Below are 14,996 nucleotides of genomic sequence, written 5' to 3' on the forward strand. Positions count from 1 at the left end.
TTTTTTTCTTAAAGGTATTTGTGACTACATTAAAATCAACATTTTATGATAAAAAATAAAAATAAAAACATACCTTCTACAAAGTACCAAATAAAACAGCACTACTCTATATTGTACTTTATCACCCATCAGCTGACTCACACATGTTCACCTGATGAGTAATAGGCAGTTTTTATGATTATCCCACATCACTTTATACAAGTTATAAATTTAAAACTATGACCGAATCAGCAGAACATGTTTCAATATATGCAATATATGCATGTTAATGTATTTGAGGACACAAACAAACATTAAAAAGGCATATCATTTGTCAGTCTTCAACATTTAAAAAAAAACAAACAAACACCCCAGCAATCACATGATCAAATATTACATGTATCCCCACAAAAAGGCTGTGTTCACTACAAAATTGGAGGAAAGGCATATACTGGCCATATGAGATAGTTTAAACTAATGCTTTCTCTCAACCAGTCTGTGGCTAATTTGCAAGGGAAAACAATAGTTTAAAACAATGTTTAAATTACAAAGATCTAAACAAAAAGCTTATCCCTCATTTCCTTCGTCCTTTCTGATTTTCCCCTTTACTTACACAAGCTTTAGTGTCTGTGTTGACTGAGTAGAACCCAAAAGTAAATTACTCAAATAAATGTATAGTTATTTGTGGCTGTGGCAATGAAAATAACTGCAGGTTGAGGAACAATGTTTGAGAATATACTTAAAATTACATAGCAGCTGACAGTCCATGAGCTCCTATAGGAAATTATTTCCTTGAACCTTATCAAAAAACAAACTAATTTAAATGGCATTAAGGGCACAAATGATTTTTTTTTTAGGGCTGGGCTCAAAACAGTATTTAACAGTAGTCTACTTTTTTCTGTAACCCTCTAAAGAACCTGATAGTAAAAGTATATAAATGCATCCAAAATAAAAGAATACACTGTTAAATACAGTTCATCTACACAGAGATTGAGCCCTCTCTGAAGTTGGTTTTGCCTATGAGAACGTTGAGAAGTGTAGCCTTTCCATCCCGCGTCTCCTTCTGAGCCTGTTGGATGATGCTGCTTAACCTGTCCTCATCCTCACGCCTTATAAGGTAGCCCTTACCACCATAACCGTCTGCTACTATGTGGTAATCTGCAAAAACAAGGAGAAAATTACATTTGGAGGACAAACTAACATTTGTTAGTTAGTAACTGCAGATTACATCACACACACTAGTTTAAATGTATATGCAATGTCTGGGCAAATGTTTAAGAAAGCTATCACAGTAGTCTCACAGCATGTTATGCAGAAAATGTACCTGTAAATGCAAGGCCACAGGCCACATTGCTGCCAAGGATGGGAACCTGCTCTCTAGAGATCTGACTCCAACAGGCATCATTTCCCACTACAGCTATGACTGGTGTCTGTGATGTTAATAACATGTAGGAGAAATAAAAACATTGAATTGTAGATGTTATTGCTACAAAAACAGTGTTTAGTTATGTTTATTCGTTTGCTGAATTCTATAATATAGGTTATATTGAGCAAGCAAGTTTTTACATACTTCTATTCTATGCTGGGAAAATAGCCTCTGATAAATAAAATAAAAAACTAAATGTGTAAAATCTATTCTGAATGGCTTACAATCAAGCTACAGTATGACTAATAATTTCTAAAAAGATCAACTATAAAACAAATACATACTGAATTGTGGTCATTTCTGTTCATTATATTACTAATTTGAACATATGGTATATTACGGGTTCGAGTTTTATAATTATTAAACTAAATTACCATATCTACCTGGTATTTAAGGTTTGCATTTATCTGCAGTAACAATGTTCTACCTGTTAACAGCTAGACATATTGGTTTCAGATATCACAAACTATGTGTTGCATGTAATGACTGATTCACATTCGTACATACAATTTTACCTTGTGTCTAGTGAACGTATCAAACTCTGCAACACTGTATCCTAAGGAGCCATCGCCATACACTATCCACACCTGAAAAACACACGGAGGTAAAAAGTGATCCGTGAACGATCAGACCGAAGTCCTTCAGAAATGCACCAGTCTTCAACACTGTACCTCAGATTCAGGTCGACACAGTTTGGCCCCCAGGGCAAATCCTCCTCCAACTCCCAAAGTTCCAAAGGCCCCTTTGAAAACAAGGAACAGTAAGGTTACTGTATGTCTCAGTGACAGTAATGAAAGCATGATTAGTTTAACACACAAAAACATGAAAAACAGAAGACTTGTGATTATGAAGCTTGATTACAAGCACACTCCAATCACATGTAGCTTACCAGTTATGGTTCTGATTATTTCATTAACAAAGTGTTGTTTTGTTGAGGGTATCTAACCTGGATCCAGCCAGCGCAAAGGTCCTCTTGGTCTCATTATATAAGCAGCACTTCCTACAAAATCACCCCCATCTGCAACAATGATGCTGTCCTCTGCCATTAGCTTATCCACACAGTGGAGGACTTTCAGTGGATTTAAGTTATGTTCTGTCTTCTCATCAGCTTTTGCCCTGGAGTAAAAAAAAAATAATAAAAAATACTCTGGTTTTCATGATGGAGAAATAATTTTGTATTGACTGTTGAATCAGCATTTGCATTAACACCATATTAAATTGACAAAATCGTTGTTGCCTTTTCATTTAGTTTTAACTAAACAGTTAATTAAGTTTATAAATGCTGAATCACATGGAGCAGGCACCAGGAATCATAACCTCTGCTCACCTGTTTGCATTTTCTTTGGTCACATCCCCTGCTTTGAGGCTCTGAGGCCACTCTTCTGGACAGCGATGGCCTTTCAGGCCTTTGGAGAGCCGTACTAAAAATGAGCCAGCATCACCTAAAAGAGACAGATAATTACCATTTTAAAACTACTTTATACTGTGACAACCCTAAAGAGAACAAACTGATTTTAATGTATGTTTGAAGTTACTGAATAAGGCTGAAACAATGCACTTTGTATATACTGTATTTATACGGAGTATAGAAACTGGAGCCAGTGAAATAATGCTTAAACAAATCTTCAGGGATTTAAAATGACAGACTGATTCTGGGTCATGGGGGCATTTTGGAAACATACCCTGAACTGCAACAGTTGGTTTCCAGAACATATCTGAGTTTTTCAGCAGTTGTGCTTTATCTCTGTTGACAGCGATGATCTTACTGCGTCTGCTGAGGACTCTGCCATAGCTCAGCCTGAAGTCACAGACAGTGCCTGCAAACGCAGCACCCAGTGTATAGTTTAAGGAATTATGGACAGTGTTTGGCTGTACAAGCTGAAAATATGGCAACCATTAACAAGATCATTTCAGCTAGATATCCTTTTTCTGTGACGAATAGAAAACATTCAACTATTTATAATAAGTACCTGATTGGATATTAAATGAAAATATAAAAATCTCTTTACTCAGTTACTGCTTTACCTTACTACATTACCATTTATTTTTTAATAACCTAAATTTTATTATTTTCAGTAAGTTATAAAACATTCAAATTAGAATGACTCAACCTGTACGCCTGACCTGCTAAGAGGACCAAGTCAGCCTCCTTCAGAGCATCTCGCCTGTTCTGTCTGATGTGGATGGGACTGTCTTTACCCAACATGCCACGGGACATGCCTCCAAGGAAGCAGGGGATGCCAAGGTCCTCCAAAGCCTTTCTATTAAACAGAAAAAAACATTTGTATCCTGATGAGTATTGCTTTTTGATATTAATATACAACAGAGAAATGTATGTATTAAGTTATTTTAGAACTTTTAAAACACTAACATCAGTTGTAAAAAGTGCCAGAAAATCTGTAAGAACATATGTAGGATGGAAAAGTAAAAAAAGAGAGGGTGCAAACCTGATGTAATCAGCTGGCGTTGGGGGAAGCGTTGCTTGACTGCCCAGCAAAATAACAGGCTTCTTGGCTTGACTGACAAGCTCAATACACCTTTGTACCTGGTTTATATTAAGAAACACAATTGCAAAACGCTTAAACATTGGATTTGGCTTTTTAATTGCATACTCTTTACAACAAGAAAAATATTTGACTGATGTAAAATAATGCCATGTATGTAAACAATTCATATAGTACCAAAACTTACTAAGAGCCATACCTGATTGTCTGTGGCTTGTGGAATGTCAACAGGAAGAGGAGAAACATCTCTGATCTCCCAGGCTCCAGCAAAGAGGTTCATGAGATGGTTATTGAGGTACCTTATGGTTAAAAAATATAAATTATACCGTCAAGCTAAACTAAAGTATGTATGTTTACAAGGTATGCGTCCCATGCTTGAAGGCTCCCAGGACACACCCCAGGTCATTTATTTATGTACATTATATTGTTGTATATAATTGTCTGAAGTTAAACTTGTATGTTAAGCTAGCTCAATTCCAGCTATATTTTTATTCTTTATTTTATATGTTCTTATATGCTGATAACATACCATGAGACAATTTTTCCAATCAGTCCTTTGGGTGGGTTTTTAAGAGCGAACTCTTTAGACACGAGGTGGTAAGGGTACAGCGTGTCAATGGGAAACTCTATGAAAACAGGTCCAGGAGTTCCTGACTGAGCAATGGCCAGGGCCTTTCTAACCGTAGGCACAATCTCTCTGACAGTCCTGATGGAGGCACAGAACTTACACAATGGCTTGAAAAGGGACATCTGGTCAATATCTTGCAGGGCCCCTCTGCCCTGTAACCACAAACAGAGTTAATAGAAGGAATGGAGAATTTAAGCTGAGAAAAGTGAAAATGTCTACTTCTGCATGTCCAACAGAAGCAGAAATCAGAGTTTCAAACTGACAATTATATTCTGTTACTTTAATCTACCTGCAGTCGCATCATATTCATATCAGTATATGAATCCACTACACCTGAAGTAGTGTACCAGCAGCTCCTCCAATGAGTAACAATGGAGATTCAGCCATCTGAGCATTCTTTACAGCGGTCACTGTGTTAGTGAGGCCTGGGCCTGCAGTCACCGCTGCTACTCCAACAGAGCCTGGTGGGGAAAAAAAAAAAAAGAAAAACCGGGAAACGAGAAGACACCTTAACAAGCTTCCAAACACCCATTTTCTATTCTCTCCAAAATGGCTGGTAACATGACATGAGGTAAAATGACTGCGGATCATACATTTTGACCATTCTTCTATCATAAATCTGCACCTGAGAGCCTTGCCACGGCATCAGCAGCAAAGACAGCGGTGGCCTCGTGTCTGGTGTCCACAATACGGATGCCCACCTTTTCGCACGCCACCAAGATAGGGGAGATGTGTCCACCAACAAGAGTGAAAACGTATTTGACCCCATGGGCACGGAGGACTTCTGCAACACTTTCACCACCATGCCGTGGACTCTTGGTTTCAGTCTGAAGTGAGTCAGAAGGCAAAAGAAAAGCTTAGCCACAGAAAACAGAATATTCTGATCAATCCTCTCTATTATTTGGACAAACTAAGCTATAAAGAGAATGTCAAAGATAAACTGTTAGTGTCAGTTATGGCCCTTAATCTCTTCACCCCACTAGCCTTTTCATATTTCACAATAACCTCGTATTGTGGTAATGTGCCTGTGGGCTTTGTGTTATCACGGTAACAGCCAGGGTATTTGTGATAGCCTTTGTGCTAGAAAACCACGGGGCTGGTCAAAGTTTATCTTAATGGTGCCCAGCTGAAATTCCACCTGTGAATACGTTCATGTACAAGTACATGGCAACAAAAAACGCAGGTGCATGTACCGTAAGTGACTGGTGCAACATAGCACCCTTAGGACATTTGAAAGTATGGAAGTTGTCTTTGAGGTGTGTCAGACATACCTTATGAAACAACTGGTAGAGCAAGCCAAGTTTGTAGGCTGCAAACAAAAGCCCGCACACCGCAAAGCCCGCAGAGCATCCCAGAACAGCGCCAACGACCCCCAGTGACTCCATGCTATCATGCAGAGGCGAACCTTTACTTGTGTGAGCTCCACTTAATATTGGAGCCTCGATAGTCCACTCTTCAGCGGAGCAGCTTTCTGGTTCAGGCTAGGCTAAGATACTGTGAAGCTGCTGCTAACGCCGCTACACTTCCATTTGAAAAGTCGTACATTTAACAGTACAGTCACTGTGAAATGAACTCATACAAAGTTACACGAAAACACACTCTAAAGGTCATGCAGCGCTCCTCTGTGAGTTCGAATGACAGAGCGCCTGCTAGACCGTAACAGGAACTTAAGCGGATATAAGTGAGAAAAAAGTGAGCTTCGGCTTCCGGGGTTTCCGGTTTTTATTTTCACAATAAACACACACGTACAAAGTGAACAATTTACAGGATTGATTACGTGTTGATATTTTGTTTTCATTGTATATATCCACAACTAGTTACATACCCATATTCATGTAGGCCGCTGTTGTATGAATTTTATTTGCCATATACTGGAATACTGATTATGCACTTGTCATTCTAAAAATGTTAGTCCTATAGTGTGAAGGAAACGGCGACTTCCTTTCCGGTAACTAGGCGTTTTTTTGTTTAGTTTTCTGTCAAAAAGGACATGGCTGTGTTTGTTAAAATACGAGCGTCACTGAAGTTAAGGAAAAGCCGACCTAAAGGCAAATAGTGATAATTTATTGTGGAAAAAACACTCAACTGTGCAAGTGCATACATTTTTTTTTATTAAATGAAGAGCTTTATAGCACTTGCATTCTCTTTCATGTTTATTTTCCTGTTTTTTTTTTCACAGCAGCGTGCAGAAGGGAAGTTTGTAAACGTCAATCGTCTTTCCATGATCAGGATTTTCGGCAAAAACAATTTTGTCATCGATTTTTTGTTCCTCAAAAACAATCAACTGAAAGAGAACATAAAAATTACATTAAATACACACAATCTGCCACAAATGATTTATAAAAAGATACAAATGACGCAGAGGTGACATTTAACCCCAGATTCATGCTCCAACTTGGGTATACCTGATTTTCTCCACTTCTAAGCCAAGGTCCTGGGAGGTATAGAAAGTGTTGGGGGCCAATGAACCAGTGGCGTCCAAGGTTCTGCCCATTGACAAACACAGCTCCTTTTCCCCAACCCTGTGGATGAATGCATTGCTATGGTCAATAAAGACAACGATGTACACTACTCACAAAAAGTTAGGGATATTTGACTTTCAGTTGAAATTTCAGCATGCAAAATACAATATAACCTTTACAGGTGAACTTAATTAGACCTTCGCTAAAGCTAAATACACATGTCCAGCTGTTCAATTTCTCAGTACTTATTGCATAACATGCTGTTCTCTAACAAGGTGATTAACGACAAAAATCATAACGTGATTCATGTATCATGTCTTATCCATGAATCAACCACTAAATGTTCTGGATCAATGACAATTTGTATTTAAACAGTCCTCTATCATCATGCTGTTCACATTTTGACCTCATGAGACCAAGACGACACCTAAAAATGGAAATATTATTGAGACAATAAGTTTTTTTGTGGTATACCCACCACTGTTGTAAGCTTTTGTTTCAATAAATTGTTTGAAATGAAGAACTTACCATTGCATGCTTCGGTTTCTATTATGATAATATCACTCTAGCATGAACTTTTTACATTTTCTATAAAATTGATCCAAAAGTGAATATTCATAACGTTTTGTGAATAGTGTATGTTTGCAAGTGTCAGTAAGTAGATGTTGAAACTTAGACATTTTACTATTTCATGGAAAATATTAACTCATTTTGAATTTGATGGCAGCAACACATCTCAAACAAGTGGGAAGAGGGTGATGTTTACCATTGTGTAGCATCCTCTCTTCTTTTAACAACTGTCCGTAAATGTCTGAAGTAAGGAGACCAGTTGCTGGAGTTTAGTAGAGAAATGTTGTCTTATTCTTGTCTGATGCAGGACTCTAGCTGCTAAACAGTCCTGGGCTTTTGTTGCTGTTTTTTATTTTTTATTTTATGATGCACTAAATGTTTTGAAAGAGACATTGTCTGAATGGGAGCATATGTTGCTCTAAAACCTCTATGAACTTTTCAGCATTGATGGTGCCTTTCCAGATGTGTAAGCTGCCCATGCCATAGGAACTAATGCACCCCCATACCATCAGAGATACAGCCTTTTGAACTGTCCACTCATAACAAGCTGGATGGTCCATCTCCTGATTTAGTCCACAGTACACAGCGTCCATGGTTTACAAAAAGAATTTCAAATTTTTATTTATCTGACCTCAGAACATTTTTCCATTTTGCCTCAGCCCATTTTAAATGAGTTTTGGCCCAGAGAACATATGGTTTCTTCTTTGCATGATACATTTAACTTACATTTGTGGATTGCACAACATAGTGTGTTCACAGATCATGCCTGTTTTTATTGCAGGGGCCAAAGATCACATGCATCCAGTTTTGAACTTTGTCCTCTTCATACAGCGATTCCTCCTGATTCTCTGAATCTTTTGATGATATTATATACTGTAGATAGTGGGATCTTCCAAGTCTCCAAAAAATTATTTAAGTTTCACAATTTATTGGTACAGTTTATCAAGGATTTGTGAACCTCTGCCCATCTTTACAATCGAGAGGCTCTGGCTCTCTGGCTCTCTCCTTTTATACCCAGTCATGTCACTGGCCTGTTGCAAATTAACCAAAAGAGTTGTCTCTTTAGCTCCTCCATTTATTTTTGATTAGCGGCATTTACTTTTCCAGCTTTTTGTTGCCCCTCTTCCAACTTTTTGAGATTCATAATTACCTAATATTTTCTATGAAAAGCTAAAATTTCTCAGTTTGAACATTTGATATGGTGTTTATGGTCTACTGAATAAAATAAGGGTTGATGAGATTTGCAAATCATTGTATTATGTTTTTAGTTACACTTTCACATCTTCACAACTTTTTTGGAATTGCAGTTTTTAAAGGATTTCTGAGCAACATAAAAACTGCAATACAGTGCAGTGTACATGCAAGTATTAAAAAGAGTACATAGCATTACAGCAATTCCCAGCTCTAATGCATGTAGTTGTTTTACTCACAGGGAGTCTAATAAATGTGTCTCTAGGAGCACTGTCCAGAAACAGTTTGGCCTGGAAAAAACCTGGAATGGAGGGTGATTTGAAGTCAGACTTCCACTGACCAGAATTCATTAATCTGAAAGAAGAACATTTATTATAATCTGATGACACAACATTAATCTGGAAATTATGAGGCAAGAAAGTTTCATCAAAACAAGATAGCTGAGCCTTGATTTTCTGATAGGTAATGTGATGAGGTGTTGTGGTTTACAGTATTTCCTGTTAAGAATCTTGAGCTGTTTTTGAAAACATTTAATTAAACCAGTAATAGACTCCATGTTGAAAGTGAATTATTAAACATTTAAATTAATTTTGTTTAACCAACCTTTTCATAAACTCTGGCTTCATATCTAAACAAAAGATGGTAAATCCTCTCAGAGGAGCATGATTCAGCAGAATATCTCCCACAACACCTGTTTTACAATAGGAAAACAAAAAAGCAATGCAAACATAGCATATCAAGCCATAATGTTTTTTTTTATCTTAAATACAGATATTATCATGAGCTTAAACATGAAAACTAGTGATTTGACTTAATTGGGTGACCTGAGGTGAGGTTTAACTGTCCAGTTTACAGATAGCACACATGACACCACTGTTGGATGGAAGAATACCTTTGCGCTGTTCATCTAGAGCTTTCCCATAGTTCACTCTTCCACAGTTCTCCACCAGTAAGCTCAACATTCTCTCTCCCTTTGATGCAAAAGACATTGGTCATTTGGAACATTCCCTACTAAAAAATAGTGATCACAGTGTGACTGAGCAGTTTCCACTGCTTGTTTGAACATGTCACATTCAAATGTGAAATATTAAAAACAGCAAATAACAGAGAATAAACCTTTGTTCCTCTAAATCCTGTTTCAGCACAATAAAATGCTCCAAAACTGGTAAACCCTCAACAACCCTCTGAAAATCTGGCCTCTCATTGAACAATGAGCAAAAAATATAAAATATCTATAACAGATGTATTGACAGATTTACATATACAGTATTTAAATCTGAACAATACCAAATGTTTGTTTATATCCCTTTACTCTATGTGACTATGAGTATAAATCAAAAAAGGGTTGTAGGGACGATGGCATGTAGATAATAACAGAAAAAAAGTAATGCAGTACCTTTCCATCAGGAAGCATCAGCTCATGAGTCTTGACGTCCAAACTACCAACACATTGTTTGTCCACATAAACCTAAAACATGATAATTACAATGATGTGTCTTTTTAAGAATACAATATGTCACACATGTAGCCACATCCTTTGTAAATCCTTTGCAATTCTAATAGTCAGTCTGTTCGTCCTTACCAGCGCTCTGTCTCTAATGTTGTTCCTTGAGTTAAGCACTCCTCCACTGGTGATGATGGTCTCATACAGCGTGTACCCATAGGACTGACCATTGTTACTGTTGACAGGGAGATTCTCCATGTTCACTGGCCTCTCTGATCTGTATGGCTAGAGGAATAGTCAAACATGCTACATTATACATGCAAATATCTGCATGGTACACATCATACTGAAAAATCAGGAATCTTGACCCCTTGGTGTACGAACAAACTCAAGCTGCCAGATGTGACACATCTGTCTTAAGCATTTACAGCAAATGCTGAATCTCAATAAAAAGTTGAGAAACAGCAGCAGCTACACCGGCTGATAAAAAAGAGACTATGTCAGTCTGGAGTTTCCCAATTCTTACATTCATCCCAGCAGGCGCAGTATGCTGTAGTTCCAAACATTTTCCTTTCTGTAGATTGCAAACAGATTATCAGCCATAACATTCTAACAGGGGGGTTATTATGTGACCATTTTAGCCCCATACACAGGAAAATATGGTGCACTGGGTGTGCTGACACCTTTCAATCATGGCAGCATTTAATAATTCCATTGCTGCCAACAACACGACTTAAAAAAGCGTGTAATCGTTTGCCACATTGGACAGGTGTTTGCCATTTGTACCTTACTTTGTCAGTGAAATGCAGGCTGTCCCACAGTGACAGGTGCTCCTGGATGACTACAGGCTCATATGCTCTCCTCTCCTGAGGAGAAGGCACTTCAGGAAGAGGCTCAGCTGGAACATGTGTAAGAATAAAGATTTAATTACGATTTATTATGACAGAGTTGCTCTGGGTAATTAAGTCAAATTAACTGCTATGTGTACATGATGTTCCATAAAATGTATCATGCAATTGATGGACGCTTAAAAAGACCTTACAGTGGTAGTGGCTGAATAAATCCCTCAAGAGTTGATATTTCCAGGTGCAATCTCCAGCTTCAGATAAAGGAGCATCATAATCTGCAATGAATAGTTTATTTATTTCCTTATTGGAAATATTAGGAGCTACTTTGGTTGCTACTATTTGTTTAGGAGAGAGTATCTAAAATACAATCTGCTCTTTAGTCTGTGAAATATAAAGCAGTTTCTACCAACCATAGCTGGTGACCTGAGGTTTGTAGCTTCCAGAATCCATTGCTCCGTTCATGAAGCCAAAGCTGGTTCCACCGTGAAACATGTACAAATTAATGGAAACACCTCTCTTCAGGATCTCGTCCACAACAGCAAGCATATCTGTATGAGAGCAAAACACAGCTCACTAAGAAAGCAGCAGTCTGTACTATATCATAAAGATACTGTAGCATATACTGTAAGACCAGACAAAGAGAGCCAAAGACCAATATGCAGAAAAGTGAAAGACTAGTTAAGTTAGAAGTGATGATTGTCTTTGGTAAATAGCTACTCTGTAACCTAAACTGAACAGTTCAAGAGTAACACGGTCAATAATGCTTTATAAATGTAAAAAAAAAAAAAAAGTTAAAAGGCACTTCTGTACCTTCAGCGTGAAACACGTGATGATGCTCACCCCAGACGTCAAACCATCCAGACCAATACTCCATCACCATCAGAGGTTTCTGGGGCTACACAAGCAGAATACATGTCAGTAAAACAAAAGCACATATTTTACTTTTTGCTGTTTAGCTGATGCGTTTATGTACTACAATGATGGCCACTGAAGGCCAACCATATAACTTACCTGCATGTCAGCTAAGTGCTGGATGGCTCCAAATGACAGTCTCTGAAGGTTTATTGTTTTTAGAACTAAAATTAAAAAGTGCATATCATTTAACATAATACACCATCAAGAGCAAAGCTAATATATAGTACTAAAACACACACACACACACACACACACCCACACCCACACACACACACACACACACACACACACACACACACACACACACACACACACACACACACACATATATATATATATATATATATATATATATATATATATATTCTTTTTTTTTTATAATTCAATACTTCAGTCTGACATCTTACCTCCCTCCATTCCACCATATCTCAAGCCCTCCCAGTTGTCTGAAGTCAGAAGAAGCTCATTGATTCCTCTGGACTGGAGACCCTGCAGGAAAAGGACAAATGAAATGGTACACTAAGCCAAATGCCAAATTAACCACACTATCTTGTATTTTAGTGACAAAGAAAGACATTAAACAACTCACATGCTTTATAAATGTCATGTATTTTTCGTCTTTGGCATATGATCCATACTCGTTCTCAACTTGGACTGCAATAATTGGGCCTCCTTCTTCAAACTTGAAAATCAAACAAAAAGACAGTCACATGCTGATAAAACAATTACACTGAGAAATGTAGTTTTTCATAAAAGTATTGTAATATGTATTTTGTAATAACAAAATGTAAAATTTGACGAACACTACCATCAGAGGTTTGATAACTGAGACAAGCTTATCAAAGTAGAGGTTGACAGCATCTGTAAATCCAGGGTAAGTTGTCCTCAACTGCATGTCTTTATCTTGTAACAACCAGCTAAAATGAAAAGTGCAACATTAAAACTTTAGGGACATACGGCTCATACAGTGTGAAGTTGTATTTTGAAGTAATAGGTATATGGGTTTACCTAGGCAATCCGCCCAAGTCCCACTCAGCACAGATGTAAGGTCCAGGGCGCAGGATCATCCAGAGACCTATCTCTGTTGCTAAACAGACGTAGGCCCTGAGAAGCACAAGGACAACTTATTCTTTATTTAGAAAAAACATAACCATGCTTGTTGGAAATATTTAACAATTTTGCAATGAGGAAAAAAGAATTGCGATGTGACAACCTTACCGGAGGTCCAACTGGTCTTGGAAGTTAAATATTCCTCTTTTAGGCTCATGCAAGTTCCATGGCACATACCTGAAAAAGGAAGTAAGAAAACATTTCACTGCATCCGTCAAAAGGTCCTAGGGCTCATAACATTCACCATTAGCTATGATTCTCTCATTTTATGCATCTTAGTGTTTTCTTTCTTTAGCAACAAATAATGAGATTCGTGTGAACTGAGGTATAATTAAGCTAAAGTGTGAACCTACGTTGTGAGAGTGTTAAGACCACAGGCCTTCATCTTCAGTAGCCGATCCCTCCAGTAAGCTCTAGGGACACGGAAGTAATGGATGGAGCCTCCCAGGATTTGGAAAGGTTGTCCCATAAGACTGAACTGAGAGGAGCTGGCCCTCAATCCCTCCAAATGACTCATTCTCCTCACTGTTTCTTTAGGTCATGTCATAGTTGGATAAGAAAGTTGTAAAGATTTTAAACCATTTGAAAATGTTTTACAGCAGTAAATAACATTAACTTTTGCAGTATGAGTAATACATTCTGCTTGCATATGTGATGCGCGTGTTTTATAAAAGTATACCTGGCAGAATTAACATGGAAAGTCACAGAATTACACAGAATTACAGAAAATCCAACTTACAGAAAAACATGGTCAAAGCTGTTGCCTACCTTAGAGCTGAGCTTACCAGAGCATTTGAAAGGAGGACTGTGCTGCAAGGCCTCCAACACTGCTGATAATGGACACAATTGTTGTTTCAGAACAAACACACAATAGTTCTCTGTCTCTGCGTCTCTCTCTCTCTCTCTCTCTCTCTGCGGCATTCATTCACAGAGAGGAGACATCACACATTAATGTTGGCCTTGTGGTAGTTTGTGGCCACAGACTTGAAAGTAATGACCCCCTCCAGTGGGAGTAAATAGAAAAACACACACACACCTGTTGCATACCGTTCTGCCAATGCAGAGTTCAGCTTTACAGCTTATATTTTCTTCGACCTGGTAAAGAAATATTAAGCCACAATCCGCACAAACTCAAATACATTTTAAAGCCAAGAAGGTCTTTGTAGGGTCTCTTGCCTATGCTTCTAAGTGTTGTTACAGTGTGTTGAACGTGTGTTTACTTATTATTAAGCAATAATAGCATGAGCCAAACAATGTTAAAAAGGTAGGGCTGAAACAATTAGTCATAAGGTTTATAAATAATAAATAATGATTTAGCTGTTCTATCAGTTTCTATTTAACCTCAACTAGCTATTAGAGACTCAGGACTAGTGCATTACACGTGTGTTCAGAAAATGAATTCTATTATTTAAAATATAACTAAAGGACTGTAGGTTAAAAGACAACTTGAGTTGTGTAAAGAAGAAGAAGAAATGTAAAGTGAACGCTTTGCATCTTGACGCTTACTGGGAAATGAGATGTGAAGCAGACTTTGGGCCAGTGTGTATTCACCAAAATGTAGCTGGATAAGACAGAATAACCCCTTTCAATGTGGTTAAAAGAAATGTAAAAAAACATATTTTCTTCCATTAGTTCCATTAGTGTATGAAGGGGTTTGGTTTAGTGACTGTCCGGATAACTCACCGCTGGCTGTTTGTGCAGCTTTGGTCCACGTTGGCTTCTTCTGAGACACACATTGGCTTTATTATTTAGCACAAAAGAAAACTACTCTTAATTTAATTCCCATAGACCAAGTTTTGATTTTTCAAGTATTAATCCCGGAAGTAGGATTATCATGTGTGAATACGGGTTAGCGCAGCTTGCGATCCTGTCACTTTGACAGATCTGCCGAAGTAGTGACAGACTGCGTCCGTCTGATC

General features: G+C 37.9%; 2 protein-coding genes across 8 annotated transcripts; both read right to left on the reverse strand.

The window, feature by feature from the left end:
* Positions 1-252: 252 nt before the first annotated feature.
* Positions 253-6,179, reverse strand: ilvbl (ilvB (bacterial acetolactate synthase)-like). The gene is made up of 14 exons (XM_067508652.1): positions 5,809-6,179; positions 5,163-5,364; positions 4,871-4,998; positions 4,439-4,689; positions 4,109-4,208; positions 3,853-3,950; positions 3,530-3,666; positions 3,088-3,222; positions 2,733-2,847; positions 2,352-2,521; positions 2,077-2,147; positions 1,921-1,992; positions 1,304-1,409; positions 253-1,137 (listed from the first exon to the last, which is right to left on the reverse strand). Exons 1-14 carry the CDS (start codon positions 5,920-5,922, stop codon positions 959-961), a joined length of 1,878 nt encoding a protein of 625 aa, XP_067364753.1. The 5' UTR covers positions 5,923-6,179; the 3' UTR covers positions 253-958.
* A 72-nt stretch (positions 6,180-6,251) lies between these two features.
* On the reverse strand, positions 6,252-14,899 carry glb1l2 (galactosidase beta 1 like 2). 7 transcript variants are annotated; one of them, XM_067508646.1, is made up of 21 exons: positions 14,761-14,899; positions 13,863-13,904; positions 13,431-13,608; positions 13,186-13,254; positions 12,976-13,071; positions 12,776-12,884; positions 12,557-12,649; positions 12,375-12,456; positions 12,064-12,128; positions 11,863-11,947; positions 11,463-11,600; positions 11,247-11,327; positions 10,996-11,102; positions 10,731-10,778; positions 10,343-10,489; positions 10,157-10,228; positions 9,653-9,731; positions 9,364-9,451; positions 9,000-9,114; positions 6,943-7,059; positions 6,252-6,821 (listed from the first exon to the last, which is right to left on the reverse strand). In XM_067508646.1, the coding sequence occupies exons 3-21, from the start codon at positions 13,592-13,594 to the stop codon at positions 6,711-6,713; spliced, it is 1,866 nt and encodes a 621-aa protein (XP_067364747.1). In that variant the 5' UTR covers positions 13,595-13,608; positions 13,863-13,904; positions 14,761-14,899; the 3' UTR covers positions 6,252-6,710. The 7 variants fall into 7 exon arrangements, with proteins under 7 accessions (XP_067364747.1, XP_067364745.1, XP_067364746.1 ...); XM_067508644.1 differs by having other exon boundaries at positions 13,846-13,904; XM_067508645.1 differs by having other exon boundaries at positions 13,863-13,907; positions 14,761-14,889.
* Between the last annotated feature and the right edge of the window lie 97 nt (positions 14,900-14,996).

This window comes from Channa argus, chromosome 6 (genome assembly GCF_033026475.1).
Source record: "Channa argus isolate prfri chromosome 6, Channa argus male v1.0, whole genome shotgun sequence".
In the NCBI taxonomy this organism is placed as follows: domain Eukaryota; kingdom Metazoa; phylum Chordata; class Actinopteri; order Anabantiformes; family Channidae; genus Channa; species Channa argus.